We start from the raw sequence: 18,550 nt of genomic DNA on the forward strand, positions 1-18,550 counted from the left end.
CCTTCATCTACGCAAAATAAGCAAAGGTGGAAGCATGTTTTTACATCGTAGGAGCAAAGAACTTCATATGCCTTTTGCAGTATACAGTATACAATGTCTCATTCAGCCCTGGCCAGTGGTGGGAGAGGTGGCCTACACAACGCAGGGTCCTGGGTTAGGTCCCTGGCCAAGATCAGGGCTTGTGCAAGAGGCAACCAATTGATGTTTCTCTATCACAATTTAGATTAATGTTTTCTAGAAAATAAATCGCAAATTACCCAGAAGATGAGTTATTCCCACAACTTTTACATAAGTTAAAAATAATCAGATAAAACAGCTTTAAACATGGTAATTTATTTTACTCAATTGTTTAAATCCATTATTTAAAAATGTTCAAAAGGCACTTCAAAAAACATATTTAAAAATACATTTCTCTGACTTATCGGTGATCACTTAAAATAAGCAAGTCACCAGACAGTGTTAAACCATTCATGACACTATTACCTTACATAGTTTAAAAATTCCAAAACACAAACATTCACTGTGTAATATAGCACACTGCTTAGCAGTAAGATTAGTTTCCCTCTAATAATATACTTATATGAATTATTAATTTGCAGGGCCCTGCAAAGTTATTTAAACTGAATTGATATAAACTGAAAACTAGAGAGGTAAAAAAGTTGAAATAGGACACTAGTTTTAGGTTGGTTTCTCTATAGAGAATTGGTAAAATTTCTTACTCTAATCTGTATTAAAATTTCTATTTCAACATAGTTCTTATATAAACATAAGTGATTTTAAAGAAAAGATACATTTAGCATAATTTAAACCACAGGTTATCCCCCAGATTTATTAAGTATGTTTCTGCAAGGCCTACTATAAAAGTAGAGAAATCAGGCAAATGGTTTTTTATTTTGTTTTGAGAAAGTGGGGAGATGGAATACTCATAACTTTACTTCATTTAATAATTATAATCTAGAATTACTTTAAAATTGTTGACTTTTTAGTAGGGCAATATTCTGAGAGCCAGCAGACATTATTCTTAGATTTTTACTTCCAAATTCATAGGGAAACTTAAAGTTAATAGGTATGAAATTATCAATAAGCAATAGAAATTCTAATCACTAATAACAGCCAGTTAACCATGTGAAGGCAGTATTAACAGTAATTGGGCAGGGGAAGAGTAGTTAGAAAATGGAAAATAGTTTTAAAGAAAAGAAAGGGCAATCAATACAAAGAAGCAGAAACTGTAAAAGACATAATACTCCAAACTGAAAATTTAAATAGAGAATAAAAGGACAGATTTTATCGAATTAATCAAGTGAGGGGTTTCTCAATCTTTAAGCTGGTAATATATAGGATGTCCCCCCCAAAATGTATACACACTTTAAATAATTACTAATTCCAAAAAACTGTGTATACATTTTTTGGGGATACGCTACAATTTGATAGGCTCCAGGAAGTGAAAAATTAACACTCAAAAACAATTATGAAAATAACCAGTTAGCAAATTTAATGCCCAAATCCAATTACCATATTTCAAAAAATGTTCAAAACTGGTCAGTGATTTATTTCCTAATCTTCTAACAGTAACAAATACTCCTCTGAAATTTAAGGTATCTGAAAACAAATAATTTAATTCTGGGACAACAATCTGCTTTGCATCATCTATGAACTTCACAATTGAAAATACAAGTATACTGTTATGGAGAGGCCACATTAAAACCATTTATCCAAATGACAGAGATATTAATTTAAAATGTAAGTCAGTATTATCATGAAATCTGGTTTTATGTACTTTCTCAAGTACTTGAATTTTTTGCTTTATAAGGTCATAAAGGACAGTCAACTGATTCTTAAAAGTAATAAAATTTTGATAGTATCAAAATTAGCAAAAAAAACACTATTATGCATATTGTAGAATCGTATTTTCCTATATCTATTTAAACATTTTTATTTCAATTGTGGGCATTTGGGATGACACTCATTTAGGATGTTTTTAACAAATTAGTACTACTTAATGAACCCTTCCTGCACTAATGTGAAATTCCCAAATTCAAAGAATTATAGATTTTATAGTGTGGACCCTGATTTTAGTCACTCTGAAGAAGCTAAAGAATTTTGTCAAAATAAACAATCCACTGACCCTTTAAAACTGCTTTAAAGACTTTTAAATTTAATATAGTGTAATACTGGACTACACTTATTTTAAAGATGCCTTATCTAAATCTTTCAAAGATACTTTATTTACACAGCAGTTAATCCTTAATATATTCAGGAGATGGCATTTCCAACAATTTCCAAATAATACTGATACATTGTAGATTTAGACCACACTTTGAGAACCACAACCTAAGGGCATCTAGTAATAATGAACAATAGTCCTGGACCCCATGCTGGTCTCAGAATTTCTGGACTTGTGGTCTTGAAATCTGTGTTTTAACAAGCTTCCAGGCAAGAGCATAAAAACCAGAATTTGAGAAGCATCATGACTATTTGGTTAATTTTACTATTATTGACCAATGTATCACTTGCCAGTAAGTAAAAATGGAAAAATGCTAAATGACTAATCTCTGGGCTGACACAGTACAAAGAGCACATAGGCTTTGAGTAGAAATCCCAGCTATTACTTATTAGCTTTGTGACAGTGGAAAAGATACTTTAACTCTGAGCCTCACTTTTCTCATTCATATGTGAATAGCATCCAATTTGTTAGGATTAATGCTAATGTACAAAGAGTATCTAAGCACAGTAATTGGCATATAGTATGCATCAGATAAAAACTAGCTATTACTTATAAGAAATGAATAAAATATTTCCTTCAATACTGATTTGATTAAAGCAGATTTTTCGCTCATTTGAAACAAATATTTACACTCCAAGTTAACAGACTAAAACCTTATATTTATTGCTTCATACTCTGGACCAGACAATATTCTAAAAGCCATACATATATTCACTCATTTAATCCTCATAAAATTCCAGTGAGGTAGGTAGTGTTATTGTCCCTAATTTACAGATGAGGAAATTGAGGCACAGAGAGATTAAGGAATTGCTCAAGGTTACAAAACTAGTAAGTGATGAAGCAAGAATTTAAACCCAGGTAGTCTAACTTCAGGACCCTAGGATTTATCACAATGTTCATTTCCTTTAAGATTTTTGGATGTTTATAATAAACTCTTTATGCTGCTAGTACAGAAAAGTGGCAAATACGGATTCAGATAAACTCATATCCACACCAAAGTAAAGAGCTATTTAAGAACAGAATGAATGCCTTGAAATTTTGGCAGATGACCATCATGAAAACAATAAAAAACAATTTAATGGGTAAAAATTGGTGTGAGTATTCACTACATAGACAAAGCATACATAATTGGCCACTAAGATGAACATCCTCTCAAATATACCATCTAAAGAGGTCATGGTTTTGACATGTTTTGGCACAATAAATAGAAACTATTTAGCTAAACAGTAGAGTCAATGGTGTGACAGCCATGTAAAATTAGCATGATAAACATAAGAGAAATATAAATCACTTGTACCATTTATGATAATCTTATAGAAAGTCTGTAAAATATTGTTATGATACACTCAGGTAATGTTGCTAAAGATAACAAAAATTATTTTTTTTTCCTTCCAGAAACTCTTTAGAGGGTCACTAAAATAAGAACAAAATATTCATGAATGTGTTTTAGATGACAGTCTTGAATAGGTATTCTGCTCAACTGCAATAATCTATCCATTGGCAATACAATCATCCCCAAATAGAGGATGGGACAAAATAGAATTTACTCTTCAATTATTTATTATTGTATTTTTTCTATACAAACAACTGTAAACCTACTTTTGCCCCACCCTGTACATAAGTCAGCATCAAATTTAGATATTATTCATAAAATAAGTATTTTGTCTTTTAATACCTGACATATTTCAACTTGTTTAAGAGTTGTGCATTTCCTAATGTTTTTAATTAACTCTGGTCAAAATTTTGCATTCAAATTATTTTGCCAGTGCAATTGATAACCACCTTACATCCTAAAAATGAATTTTAAAACTGTTTTAAAGAAGTTATAAAAGGCACAAAACAAGTTCTCATCTCTCAACAGGATAATAATGAAAAGAACTATAATTATGTAGTTGGAAAAGTTTTAAATGATCAATTAAAAGTGTCGCTTAATTGATCAAAAACAAATTGTAATTCCTGAGTGGCTGTGATATCAAAAAACATTCCCCAAGAAGCATTAAATTTACTATTTATTAGTTACCCATAATTAACAATGGGTAAATATGGGAACAAAATATTTAATCAAATGCTTTAAAGCTTTGAGTAAATATTAATAGTTGAAAACGGTATCCAAGAATGGTTAAACATATTTAGAAGAGATAACAGAAACTCAGCATACTACCTTAGATATATTGTGGTTTCAGGTCCAGACCACCACGATAAAGCAAGTGTCGCAATAAAGCGAGCCATTATCTTTTGTTTTTTCTTGAGGAGAGTTTTGCCTTGTAAAAGGCGCAACATCTGTGAAGCACATAAAGCAATAAAACGAGGTATGCCTATAAACTATTAACTATTGATTAGAACCAAGTATATACACTATATATTATAGTCAAGGCCCATGATCATTTCAAAATGTGGTTTTATTAATGTGCATTAGGATGAGTGCCATTCTGATTCTACCTTCTTCTGAGAGAAATATTGCCAATTTTAAATAATCACAGCAAAATTTAGATTAGCCAAAACTACACACACAGGTATGTGTTGGGAGAGGAGGGGTTCATTTATACCATACTGTGAATATAAACTCATGTCTTGAGTTTATACACAACACTGAACAACAATACTTCCTTCTAAAATTTTAAGGCAGATCTATTTAGCATCATGTGTGTGATACTAATATGGTGCAGTATAGCTTTAGCAACTGTTTTATCTTCCCAGTGAAAATAATACGTATGGTCAGAAACAGGCAACAAAATCTTTTTAGCCCCTCTGCCTTACCAACATTATAAAAACACACGTTTTTCATATATATATTACTGTATCAAAACACATTTTAACAGACTTCACAGCTTACTAAAGCTTCAGTTTATAGGCGTTCATATGAAAAATTTCTAATACAGAATGTTCATTTAGAATTCTTCACTGGGCTTCCAGTGTTCTACATCAGAAAGCAGAAGTTCTTCTTCAGTGCAATGTTAGACATTTTACCTCTGTTCATTTATGCTTTTCTTTCAAGATTTCCCAAAATTTACTTTGGATCTTCATTTTTGTATGCTTGACTTATTTCCTTCCGTATATTTTCAGGTAAGGCAGGTTGATATCTGTATAAATATCCATATGGACGAAGATGATAAACGAGGTATTCTAACTCATACATGGTTGTAGGATCAACATAGTGAAAAGAAACTGCAAGATCAGAACAGCAACCAGGACCCTGAAAAAGTAGTGGAAACAGACATTATTAAATAAGTAACACATTGTTAAAATACAGTATGCACACAGTGATAAAGGAAACACTAATTTTAACAGAATCCGGTAATTAAAGCTGCCAAGGTTTAAAGAGGCATCTAAGTTATTAGACCTGGAAGAAAGAATTTTTTAAGGCTCCTAATGATTTAAAACCAAATATGAAATTGTTAAAGCATTTCAAATTGAAGTAATATTCTCTTACTCTATAGTGTTTCAGCAGGAAAAAATCTTGAGACTTTTTTCAATAAAAAGGATAAAGCTCTATTTCTTCCAGTTTTGCTTTTTCTTCATAATTTTCTCACTATAAATTTTTGTTTGGCTGAGCTCCAGAAAGATACCGTCAGAACATTCAATAACTAGAAAGCCTTGCCTATTATCTGTCTGCAATCTAATACTTCATCTATACATTAACTTAAATAGTAAGAAAGGAAGTTCTGAGTCAAACCTAGGTTTGAATCCAAATTTTGCCTACTGGTGTATGACATTGGCAAGTTATTAAATCTTTATAAGCATCAATTTCCCCATCTGCAAAAGGGGTTAAAAGAGATAATGTGCTCCTTAGGACTATGCTTTGCCTATAATAAATGCTCCATAAATGTCAACTATTATTGATAAGAATAATCACATTCAGGTAAGTAAGAATTTATACCTTCATTCACTTACATAATTGTCATATATTCCTAATACAGTTGGCATGAGAACAAGTTTAAAACAAAATAAAAATACAATAAACAAATGAAAAAGCAAAAAATATAGAAAACTGGGGGGAAAAAACTGGTCATAGAATTAATCAGAGGTCATTTGGGGATCAGAATTGGTATCTGGAGAATGTTTCAGGTGATTCCACCAAAACTGGGATCCTATCTAATGTCTTTGCAAGGACCCAGGAAGAAAAGAGTCTGGTAAGTTACCAGAGAAGATTCATACTGACCTATTAAATTGAATATTTAATAATTTATGTTTGGAAGTATGCAGCTTACAATGCAGTAAAAATTATCAAGAAATTATTCATTGTATTTTCTCTGGCTAGATTCTCAACTTTTCCTTTGAGACATTGTGAAATCTTGGATAATTATTTAGGCACTGAAAAATTATCTGGTATCTACTTTTTAAATCTTGAGGGAACATAATAGAAACAAATATGAAAAGTAAACTGTAGCCGAAGCTGGTTTGGCTCAGTGGTAGAGTGTAGGACTGCGAACTGAAAGGTCCCAGGTTCGATTCCGGTCAAGGGCATGTACATTGGTTGCGGGCACATCCCCTGTAGGGGGTGTGCAAGAGGCAGCTGGTCATGTTTCTCTCTCATCGACATTTCTAGCTCTCTATCTGTCTCCCTTCCTCTCTGTAAAAAATCAATAAAAAATACTAAAAAAAATAAAAAGTAAACTGTAAGTCAGCTTGTGATTACCTAAATCAGCTCTATCCAATGGATATATCTAACCACATAATGTAGTTGAATATTTTCTAATAGCCACATTTTAAAAAGTAAAAATAGGTGAAATTAATTTGATGTAATTTAATCTTACTGAATAAATCCATATTACTCTTTCAATATGTAATATTTTAAAAATTATTAATAAAATTAATCTTCTCAGTTGTGCTAAGACTTTGAAATCAGTCATTAATTTTATAATTAAAGCACATCTCAATGTGGACTTGTCATATTTCAAGCTCTCAATAGTTAATGTTAGTGGCTTTATACTGGCCAGTACATATTGAATTAAAAAACCAGAACAATAGCAGTTATTTTTAAACTGCTGATCCACTATGGAAGCAATTTTATTTGACTCTGAAATACTGTAATAATATTTTTACAAGATTTACTGCATTAATTATGTTACACTCAATATTATTGCTTTTTACTGGATGGTCAGGAAACTGCTATTATTAAACATTATAAGCAATAATATATAATTAAACAGCTATAATTATTAAAAATAAAATAGTTCTTTGCATACGATTATGGTTATTTAAAAAAGAGTCAAGGAATCTAAGAACAAAGCCAGATTTTAAAGATGCTTAAAAAACCAGAAGCTTTCATATATATGAGTGTGTGTGTATGTGTGTGTGTGTGTGTGTGTGTGTGTGTGTATGTATGTGTGTGTGTATATATATATATATATATATATATATATATATATATATATATATAGTATTTTTCGGGCCATAAGACGCACTTTTTTTCCCCCAGAAGTGGGGGGGGGAAAGTCCCTGCATCTTATGGTCCAAATATAGCCTACACATATACTTTAAAAAAAAAGTTTTTTTACTTGCCCGGCTCTGTGTGGTCTCTGTGTGCTTGCCCGGCTCTAAAATGGTTCTAAATGCTGCTGTTTACTTTACAGCGTTGATTACATGTGTTTATGACTGTGATGTTGGGTTTTAATGCACATAAAATATTTTAGGACACTATTTGTTTCAGAATCTTTTCTTCTTCATTTCCCTTCTCTAAAAACTGGTGCGTCTTATGGTCCGGAGCGTCTTATGGTCCGAAATATATGGGGGTGTGTGTGTGTGTGTGTGTGTGTGTGTGTGTGTGTGTATAATTATGTTTTAAGAAAGAGCCTAAGTAGAATAGTAACAAAAATATTAGATACCTGGGGAAATACTTAAGAAGGAATAAAATTCTGAAGAAAACTAAAAAATTTCAATAGGGGACTTAAAAAGCAAATTAAAAAATCCTGGGCAATTATGTCCACTGTCCTTAAATTAATAAATTTATACTCAAGGATAAAGACATAAGAGTTGCCAGAACAGTCTTAGATTAATAACTTAAATATTTTGCTGAGCCAAAACCAAATAGAATGGAACAGAACTTGAAATTCAAAAACTGATCCTACACTATACTATATAGTGTATGATAAAGGAGATATTTTAAATCACTAATGAAAATAAGATTCAGTTAAAATAATGGTATTGAAATAATTAGTTAACCATTTTTTAAAAAATCAGGAGCTCTCTACCTCATCATATGCCAGTAAGTTTCAGAAGAATTAGTTAATGTAAACAGAACTGACAAAGTAATAGAGTAAGTCATATTTAATCATTTTTGATCCATGAAAGAGGCAACTTCACATGTAGAAGAAAATATTTATCAATATATATATAGGCAAATATAAAATAAAGAATACAAAAGAATAAACTGTTTCAGATACTCTAATCTGTAAACCTACTTTTGCCTACCCTTTTGTGTGTGTGCACGCATGTGTGTATTTACATATTAATATAAATACACATCTATTTTAAATCCACTGTATTATGACTGCAAATTCTCTGGTGAAAAGTCTATTTCTGGGGAACAGACTCACTTATAGCGAATTAAGGTGGAATGAGAAGGGAACTGTATGAAGAGTAAAGTTCTGAACAACCAACTTAAGATCATAAACTGACCAACTATAATATTTTACACTCTCACTTGCTATATAAAATTTTTCTATACTGTATTTTTAGTGATTATTACAGAGAATGTATGAATGAGATTTAGGATGACTTTAAAATAGTAATTCAGGGAGAAAAAGTATTAATGGATGAGTATTAATAGAAGTTTGATTTCATGTTGGGTTTATATAGAATCTCCTAAGAGAGAAGAGGCAGCATTGAAGTCTGGGTCAGTTCTGGCACTCCCAAATCTATGTTATAGTTTTCAATATAACTGAATAAATTTTTACATAAAAAAAAGTTTTTGCCATCCATTTAAAAAACGGCAATTTAAATAAAAGGTGCACTATAAGCTCTGGCCAGGTGGCTTGGTTGGAGCATTGCCCTTTCACCAAAAGGTTGCAGGTTTGATTCCTGGTTAGGACACCTAAACTTCAGGTTGCTCTGGATGGAAAACAAACAAAAAAAGCCCCAAGTCAAGAACTACTATTTTGGTGATGATTTGGAAGTGCTAGCCTGTCCTGTGGACCGAAGGGTCCTGGATTGATTCCAGTCAAGGGCACATACCTTGGCTGCAGACTCCTTCAGGGTCAGCGCTTGTGCGAGAGGCAACCAATTGATGTGTCTCTCACACTGACATTTCTGTCTTTCCCTCTCTCTAAAAATCAATGAAAAAATACCCTCAGGCAAGGATTTAAAAAAAAGTTCTAGTCTGTCTAGAAGAGAATGATAGCATGATGTATCTTTTTTTTTTTTTAAATATATTTTATTGATTTTTTTACAGAGAGTAGGAGAGAGGGATAGAGAGCTAGAAACGTCGATGAGAGAAACATCGATCAGCTGCCTCTTGCACACCTCCCCACCGGGGATGTGCCCGCAACCAATGTACATGCCCCTGACGGGAATCGAACCCGGGACCTTCCAGTCCGCAGACCGACGCTCTACCACTGAGCCAAAAAGGTTTCGGCTGATGTATCTTACTTGTATCACTGGGCCACAGAAAAGAAGGCATAGAATTCTAGTAACTTCCCTAAGGGCATTATTAATTAACTAGAGACCCAGAGGAAGGTGGGGTTCCTTAGCCCAGCCTGTGTCCTCTCACAGTCCGGGACCTTGGGACTGCTGGTTACAGCCCTGATAGTCAAACATCCCCCGAGGGATGTGGAAGTGTGCAAAGCTGCAGGCGGCTGGGGTGCCGCTTCCAATGATCCTGGTCGTGCTGTGCCTGCCGCCGCTGCCGCTGCCACCACTCGGTGGCACTACTGCAGAGGTGGGAGAGGTTCACACTGCTGCAGCCATGCCCACCAGCCATGAGCCTGGCATCCGGCGCCCACTGGTCAGCTGAGTGGCGTTCCCGCAGTGGGGGCACACTGATCACCAGGGGGGCAGCTCCTATGTTGAACATCTGCCCCCCCTTGTGGTCAGTGCACATCATAGCTATGGGCCAGTTGTCTGGTCATCAGGTCGCTTAGGCTTTTATATATATAGGGTAGAGGCCCAGTGCATGAATTCGTGCACCAGTGGGGTCCCTTGGTCTGACCTACAGGATTGGGCCGAAACCAGCTCTCAGACATCCCCCGAGGAGTCCCGGATTGCAAGAGGGTGCAGGCCAGGCTGAGGGGCCCCACCAGTACATGATTGGGGTCGGAGAGGGATGCAAGAGATTGGTCAGCCGGGGAGGCGCTGTGGGAGAGCTCTAAGGTATATCCAGCCCATCTTGCTCAGTCCGGATTGACCAGACTCCAGCAGCAAGCTAACCTACCGGTCGGAGCGTCTGTCCACTGGTGGTCAGTGCATGTCATAGTGAGCAGTTGATTGGCCTTAACATATCATTAGTATATTATGCTTTGATTGGTTGAACAGCCAAATGGACAACTGGACACTTAGCATATGAGGCTTTATTATATAGGATAAATAACAGAACTGAGTATAAATGCTGGGTTTTGTGATTCCTGAACTCTTTCAGTCATTCACTGCTGGAACTGGTCATAATAGTGAAAACCCAGCAATAGCCTATTAAATGTTCATAAGCAGGAGAATGAATAAATTACAGTACATTATTAGGTTATTACACAGAAATCTAAATTAATAAAGTAGATACATAGATTAATGTTGATAAGTTTTACTATATAATTTATTTAAAAATCTGTAAAACAATATTATATATTATTTATAGACACATAAATATGTAGGAAAAATATAAAAACAAGTCTGGCAATGATAAATATTAAATTCATGATATTATCTGAAGAAGGAGGTAGGAGAAATGGATTGGGGAGGATATATAGGCCTCAACTATATCTATAATCTTTTTCTTTAAAAAAAAAAAATCTGAAGCAAATGTAGTAAAATATTAGTATTTGGTAAAGCTGGTTTGTTGGTACAAGACATTATACTTTTCTCAAATATTTGTACATCTGAAAATTTTAATAAAATAATGTACCTTAAAGTTTTCAAGAATGTAAGTTAAGGTGTCAAATGAGAGCTAAGACTTATTAGGTACTTAGTGTGTGATAGACACTGCACTGCACTGCACTGTAATTACAACTGGATAAGAAAGGTAGATCATATCCATTTTACAAATGAGAAAACTGATGCTAGGAAGTTAGGCAAATTCTGTCCATACCAGGTCATTCAACTATTAAGTAGGAAAGCATTCAACTATTAAGTAGGTCTTTCTGAACCTCAGAGTCTTTTGATGTGTTGTTTCTTAACCATCCAAACTAGAGTACCCTACTCTACTCTAAGTCATTCTCCATCCCCTTGCCTGTCTTTTTCTTCAGGACACTTACCACAACCTAGAATCACATTATATCTTAATTTGTCTGTGTGTTTATTGTATGTCTCTTCATCTAGAATATAAAGTTAATGAGAACTGAAACTTGGCCATATTTACTGCTATAGTCTCAGTGCCTGGCATATAGTAGTACTAATATTTGTTGACTGACTGAGTTTTGCTCATATTCTTATTTACTGTGTTATACTGTCACTCTACATAAAAAGACTATAGGAGATTCTCAGTATTACTAAAGAAACATACATATATATTTTTTTTTTTAAAGTAAGCAAAAGTCAGTCCAAGTATTTATATTGTAATAAAATTTCTAAACTTACCTCTACAGGAGGGTAATAGTTATAATTCCAGTACCAAAATGTTTTAGGTAGAAAACCCTTGATTAAGTGGTGCTCTGGCACAAAGGGATGAAAAGTTTCTTTTCCAATGGTATCTCTGGAATCTCCCGCTTCTACATTTATAGTTTCCATGCATCTTCCCAGCGCTAAATCTTCAATGGAGGAACTATGTGTACATTTCTCTGTTTTAAACGCATCAACAAATCTCTTCAAGGCTTCTTTGCTCAGAACATATCCTGCTCCTCCACTCATGTAGCCCTGCTTAACGTAGGGCTTAAATCTTCTCCCAAAGTAAATGGGTTCTTCGGGGCTGTGCTTTGAGAGAAGCCATCTCAAATTGTCTAGTATAACATATGTATCGTCATCGGCTTTCATAAACCAATCCGCATCTTCTAGATAGTGATCATGAACATACTGAAAAGCTTTAATTGTTTTCCAGTATAGCTGGTCTCTGCCTTCTCTGGTTTCTAATCCCACAGCAGGGAAGGCTTTATCTTCTTCTGAACTCATAAACAATACTTTATTACAGCGCTTGGCCCATGTAGCTTTGACATGTTTAGCCTTTTTCTCTAGATTCTGAGGTCCTGTCATAACCCAGCAAAGAATTTTAACCTTCTCATAGAGGTTGTCAGCGATGTCCGTGTTCTCATCTATTAAACAGAAAATTTCAAAGTGAGATTTTATATATATAATGTGAAATCCAAGAAAATTATGCATTTTCTTAAACAGCATCAAAGAACCACCCCACCTCCTGTCCCCATTTCTATTTACCTAGCTACCATTAGTGATTTAACTGAAAGAAAACAAAACTCAACCTAATATGAACTATCATTCTGATCTATTGGTTTCATGTCAATCTTATCCAGGAGATCAGTGTAGCTAATAAGAGTTGTCACTATGACGTCAAATTTTCAATAATTTTTCATTGCTCTGAATAAACTCTGAAAGGCAGGAAAGACATGCTGCTGAAGTGGCAGTTCATTTTGAAGCTCATAATTTGAATTTCTATAAGTACCCTAAGGTGGCTTTTTTTTTTCTTACTGTAGTTGAAGTTCTTTTCTTTCTTTTTTTTAAATTTCTTTTGAGACCCAATTTCAATGTCAAACAGTTCCTTACGTGTACATGTCAGCAATGATATTTATATAAGTTCTGGATGGTGGGCAAATGGTGGTTAAGGTGGCTTTTTAAAAAAGGTTTTCCTAACTACCCCAGTTCCATGAAGAGACATTAATGCAGAGTTGAGATTACTTCCAATAGTAATATATCTCATTACAAAATGCAAAACCACCAGTCAGGAAAAGATCACATGAATAGGAAGAGGTAGTATTTCCAAAATCATCTAGAGTAGTGTTTTGCAAAGTATGGGTTTGCAAAGAAATATATAAGGAGCATTTGCCGGAATATAAAGCAGCATATTAATTTTTTCTTTGAAGAAGTTTTGCTTCTCCCTCTCCCTCAAAAAAAGTCCTAAGCAGTGAGTTGAAATGATTTATATCCTAGTGCAAGCTCCTTATCTGGGTGCAGGTAGGTAACAAACAATTCACTGGCTGTCATGCCAAAACCACATTTTGAGTAACAACAGGGAGAGGAAGAGTTCAACTCTAAGATTCTAAATCAGTGCTTTGTGAAGGACCAATTTTTGCATCCAATAGTTTGAAATTTATATTTTTACAAACATGCTAAAAACAAAATACTGAAAAATAAAAATCATACATAAAATCCAAACCCCAGCAAGTTTTTATATTTAGATTTAGACATTACTGTCAAGTTACCATAAAATGTCTTTTAATCGTGATTTCAATAATTCTTTAGTTGTGGACCAGCATGAGTCTGCAAAACCACACTTGTGTAGCAATGCTCTAGGCATAATCCTCAGAAAGCACATCCTTAAAGTTAAGGTCAACTAGTGAGTTATGAAAGCTAACACCTGTGAAAAATTAACAACTAAAGACATAAATTTCTAGTTAACTGATTGTGAGGGAATAGAAGGCATGGTTGGGGGAGGGCATGAAAATATACTCATGCCCCACTAAATATCAAGAATTCATAATCTGAAAATGGACAAAATCATCCTATTTTCAATCAGAGAACATTCATGGTTCTTATACTTGGGAGCCCAATTTCCTAGCTATACAGACATACCAAATCCTGAATGGAAAGGGAAAACGGTAGAGGCAGAAATCTGCAATATGTTTCACTAAGAGCAAGAAAACTTTTTCCCCACTGCTAGGTGGATATTCTTTCTCATTCTTTCAATCATTCATTCATTAATTACTTTGTAGTAAGCATGTGCTAGCACAGGAGATAACAGGATGAATGAGATACATTTGCAAACCAATACTTGCCATATACTAAGAGATGCTATAATTTCTGAGGTATGTACAAAGGGTTTGATGTGCTGTGGAAAAAGAAAGCAGTGGCTGGCAAATCCTATGGAGCAGTGCAATGGGAACTTGGCTAGAATAAAGAAGGGGGGAATAAAGCAATTATCAGCAAAAATAAGAGATAATGCAGAAAATACATCTTTAAAGGAGGAGATGCTCACCAAAAGAAAGGACAAAAGGCATGGTGAAGTTTGGTTGAGTGCAGGTAGATGGGTATAACTTGGGCCTAATCAGGGGAAAAGCACTATAGATTGAGAGAAGAAATCTGAAAAATGGTAAAGAAAGTGAACTATTAGATTTAAGTGACAAATGAGATAGACTGGTAGCAAAGAAAAGCATCTACCATGACTGCAACATTTCTGACTTGTACAGATGATAATAAGATATATAAAATAAGGGATACAGAAGGTAGAGTAAGTTTTAGAAGTAGAAAAGAAAAGGAGTTCATTTGCATATTAAATTTGAGAGGAAGAGAACTTTTAGCATACCCTAAAAAGGCACTGGAGGAGGACAAGTAGGTACCTAATATATGTGCCTGCAGTAAGGTCTACCTAGCACAGCTTACTAGCAGTAGAGGAGCCTCAATCTAATTGATCATTTCAAGACTTAGAGCAATGCTACAGAGCAAATGCACATTGATCAAACTGCTTTCCAATAAGAACACCTGCTCAGAGCTGAATCACTGTTATATAAACATTCACACAAAATAAAACAAGTTGTAATGTGCTTGCTAGTTCACAAAAATCAATCAAGATTTGACACCTTGCCCTACAACCACCATTTGAGAGGGAGGAAAGAAATAATTTACTGCCAGAAAGATAACAGAAACAACTGTTAATGAGGACCCTCTGCATCCTAGAATTCTAATTGTTTTCAAGCTGCTTGCATTCTTTTCTGTCAAATAAACCACAAAATTTTCAGAGATCTTTGAATTGTGTTAATGCCTTTTTATAGTGTCTAGAACTGGGCTAAAGATAGACAATAGACCTAGCAGTTTGGCTCAGTGTATAGAGCATTGGCCTTCAAACTGAAGGGTCCCAAGTTTGATTCTGGTCAAGGGCACATGTCTGGATTGCGGGCTCGATCCCCAGTTGGGAAATTGCAGGAGGCAGCCAATCAATGATTCTCTCTCATTAAATGTTTCTGTCTCTCTATCCTTCTTCTTTCCTCTCTGAAATCAATATATATATATATATATATATATATATATATATATATATATATATATATATGTAATCATGTGCTGGGCCTCTAATCTACACTAATAAAAGAGAAACATGCAAATTGACCATATCTCTGCTACACCCACCAGCCAATCAGGAGCAAGTATGCAAATTAACCCAACCAAGATGGCTATCAGTCACAGAGCATGCAGGAAGCTTGGGTTTCCCCGGCAATGGAGGAAGCCAAGCTTCCCACCCATTCTGGCTGGCTCTGGCCTCTGCTCAAGGCTACAAAGTTTCAATTATAGAAGATAAATAAATCCCAGATACCAGGGCCTCCGCTTGGGTCCCCAGAGGGCATGGCCGGCCTGCAAACCACCACAGGCCCTCGCCCAGGCCTCCCCACACCCCAAGGAAACCCCCACCCTGCTCTGGGACCCCCCTCAGGGCAAACCAGCCGGCCCTCAGCCATGCACCAGGCCTCTATCCTATCTAATAAAAGAGTAATACACAAATTGATTGCCACTCCAACACACAAGATGGCTGCCCCCATGTGAACATAAGATGGCCGTCACAAGATGGCCAGCAGGGGAGGGCAGCTGGAAGGGACCAGGCCTGCAAGGGAAGGCAGTTGGGAGGGACCAGGCCTACAAGGGAGGGTATTCGGGGGCAATCAAGCCTGCAGGGGAGGGCAGTTAGGGGTGACCAGGTTGGCAGAGAAGGAAAGTTGGGAGCGACCAGGCCTGCCGGGCAGGACAGTTGAGAAGGACCCAGGCCTGCAGGAAAGGGCAGTTAGGGGCAATCAGGCTGGCAGGGGAATGGTTAGGAGGTGATCAGGCTGGCAGTCAGAAGCGGTTAGGGCAATCAGGAAGGCAGGTGGTGAGCAGTTGGGAGCCAGCAGTCCTGGATTGTGAGAGGGATGTCTGACTGCCTGTTTAGGCCTGATCCTACCGGATGTGCAGTCAGACATCCCTCAAGGGGTCCCAGAATGAAGAGGGTGCAGGCTGGGCTGAGGGAAACACACCTCCATGCACGAATTTCATGCACTGGGCCTCTAGTATATATATAAAAGATAAAGACAATAAGCAAGAGATGAAAATTAAAACTGTGGGGGTTGATGACATCACACAGACAAAGAAGAGCCAAAGGACAGAGACCTGGAGAAAGCCTACATTTAAAGGGCACACAGAGGACTCGATTGAGAAAATCTAGTTAGAGATATGAGGCAAGGAGAAAATGAAGTCATTATAACACACCCTTAGTTTTTTTAATTCCCTATTTCCTTATGCTCCTAAAAAGGAAAAAAGATTAGTGATATTAACTATTGATAAAATTATAAATTAAAATTTATGTATATATCTTGTGTTTTTCTAAGAAAACACAAGCAAAAACAAAGATCAAAACAAAATGATAGCAAAAACCAAGATGCAGATATAAACCAGGACAGCACAATTACACTAAATAAAAATTTCAGAAACAAATCTAGACTGAAAAGTTTTGCCTTTTACCAAATTACAGTTTCTGAACTAGTTTTATTTAAAAATGAATTTAAAATTAATATTTTACTCCCTAAGTTCATCTGGGTTTTAGCAATTTCCTTCTTCTGAGGCAAACTGAGTATTGTCATTTAACATCTAAAATTAAGATCATTTTTATCAAAAGATATACTGTCATATAACAAAATTCATATAACTCTTTCAAATTCTTTCAGTACTTACATAGACTGAGAAATACTGTTCAATACTGAAAAATACTCCTTAATAAAGTAATCCATACCTTTATGTTGGCTAGCATCTGCATTGAAGTCCATCTGTCCTTTTAGATGATACTCTCCATTATCATCTGAATGCCCATCATGAGGATCATTATGAAGAATCTTAGGTTGGGTGTCATCCTGTTCTCCCAACAAAATACTAAATAGCTGAGAACACAAAACAAATCCAACTGCTAATCCACAGAGGAAGATTAAAAAATTCAGCCAAGATTTAGAGGCCATTTCCCAAAAGTGTATTTCTGTAAGAAAAAAAATTAATAGGATGTTATAAACTATAGAGCATTATACATAACAAAAGTAAAAAGTCTGATAACTGTTAGCTATGCTGGAAAATTAACTCCTTTCATATAAGAGAACATATTTAAGAATATTTAACTTTTACCTATGCACAGGAGATAAAAGGATGAATTCACTGCTAAAACAGCACATTATAGATAAATCAAAAACTGAATAATCATTGTTGAGATGGGACATGGGAAAATATGATTCAGTCAGAATCATTTGAGGAGCTTTTTAAAAATACAGACTTTTAGACTCAACAAATGAAATTTCAGATGCAAAGTGCTGGGACAACTAAAGTTTATATTTTTACTTTATTTCTTAAGGAAAAGTTTTGTGTTATTCTTTGTTTAAAAAAAACAGCAAAAAACATGCAAGCAATAAAGCACTGCATGAAGAAAGAAATCACTAAATCCTAGAAACAATATTTTGATGAATATTACAGATATGAATAACATCCTATGTAATAAAAGCCTAACATGCAAACTGTCCCTTCAACCAGAAGTTTGACTGCTTGCTATGATGTGCACTGACCAACCAGGGGGTAGCGCAGAACACGGTGGGCGTTGGCACTACCGCAGTGGAGGCGCTGCTGGGCCCGATGGGCCCTGACGAGAGCGGGACCATGGCAGGATGGTGAAAAGGGTGAGTGGGCAGTGTCTGGCCAAGGTGGGTGTGAGTGGGAGCCTTATTGCCCTGCAGATCACCCCACAGATGGCAACCAGCAGCGGCGGTGGGGTGCAGGGGTGCAGATGGTAACCGGCAGCCAGCAGGCCTAGATTGCCCAATTGGGGCTGAGCCCTGGGCTGGGCTGAGGAACTCGGGGCGGGTGCAGAAACCTCCTGCAGCACTTGGGAGGGCGGCTGCAACCTCTCACCAGCTACTTGGGGGTGGGGAGTAATGGGGGTGGAGGTGCAGTGAGAATGTGGGGTGTCCACTGAGCTCACTCTCACTCCCCCTGCAATCTTCCCCCAGAACACCAGGGCTC

General features: G+C 35.9%; 1 protein-coding gene across 3 annotated transcripts in view; it reads right to left on the bottom strand.

The window, feature by feature from the left end:
* Positions 1–313: 313 nt before the first annotated feature.
* C1GALT1 (core 1 synthase, glycoprotein-N-acetylgalactosamine 3-beta-galactosyltransferase 1) overlaps positions 314–18,550 on the bottom strand; it is a 28,888-nt gene continuing 10,651 nt past the window's right edge. For 2 of the 3 annotated variants that reach the window (XM_036429348.2, XM_045578410.1), the window contains exons 2-4: positions 17,286–17,522; positions 11,945–12,612; positions 3,674–5,417 (exon numbers count right to left, since the gene is read on the bottom strand). In XM_036429348.2, the coding sequence (XP_036285241.1) occupies positions 5,232–5,417; positions 11,945–12,612; positions 17,286–17,522 (1,091 nt within the window). In that variant the 3' untranslated portion in view covers positions 3,674–5,231. Of the gene's footprint in view, positions 5,418–11,944; positions 12,613–17,285; positions 17,523–18,550 lie in introns of those variants that run through there. The other variant, XM_045578409.1, reaches the window with a different exon arrangement.

The sequence above is a fragment of the Pipistrellus kuhlii genome, unplaced genomic scaffold, assembly GCF_014108245.1.
Source record: "Pipistrellus kuhlii isolate mPipKuh1 unplaced genomic scaffold, mPipKuh1.p scaffold_m20_p_10, whole genome shotgun sequence".
NCBI lineage: Eukaryota > Metazoa > Chordata > Mammalia > Chiroptera > Vespertilionidae > Pipistrellus > Pipistrellus kuhlii.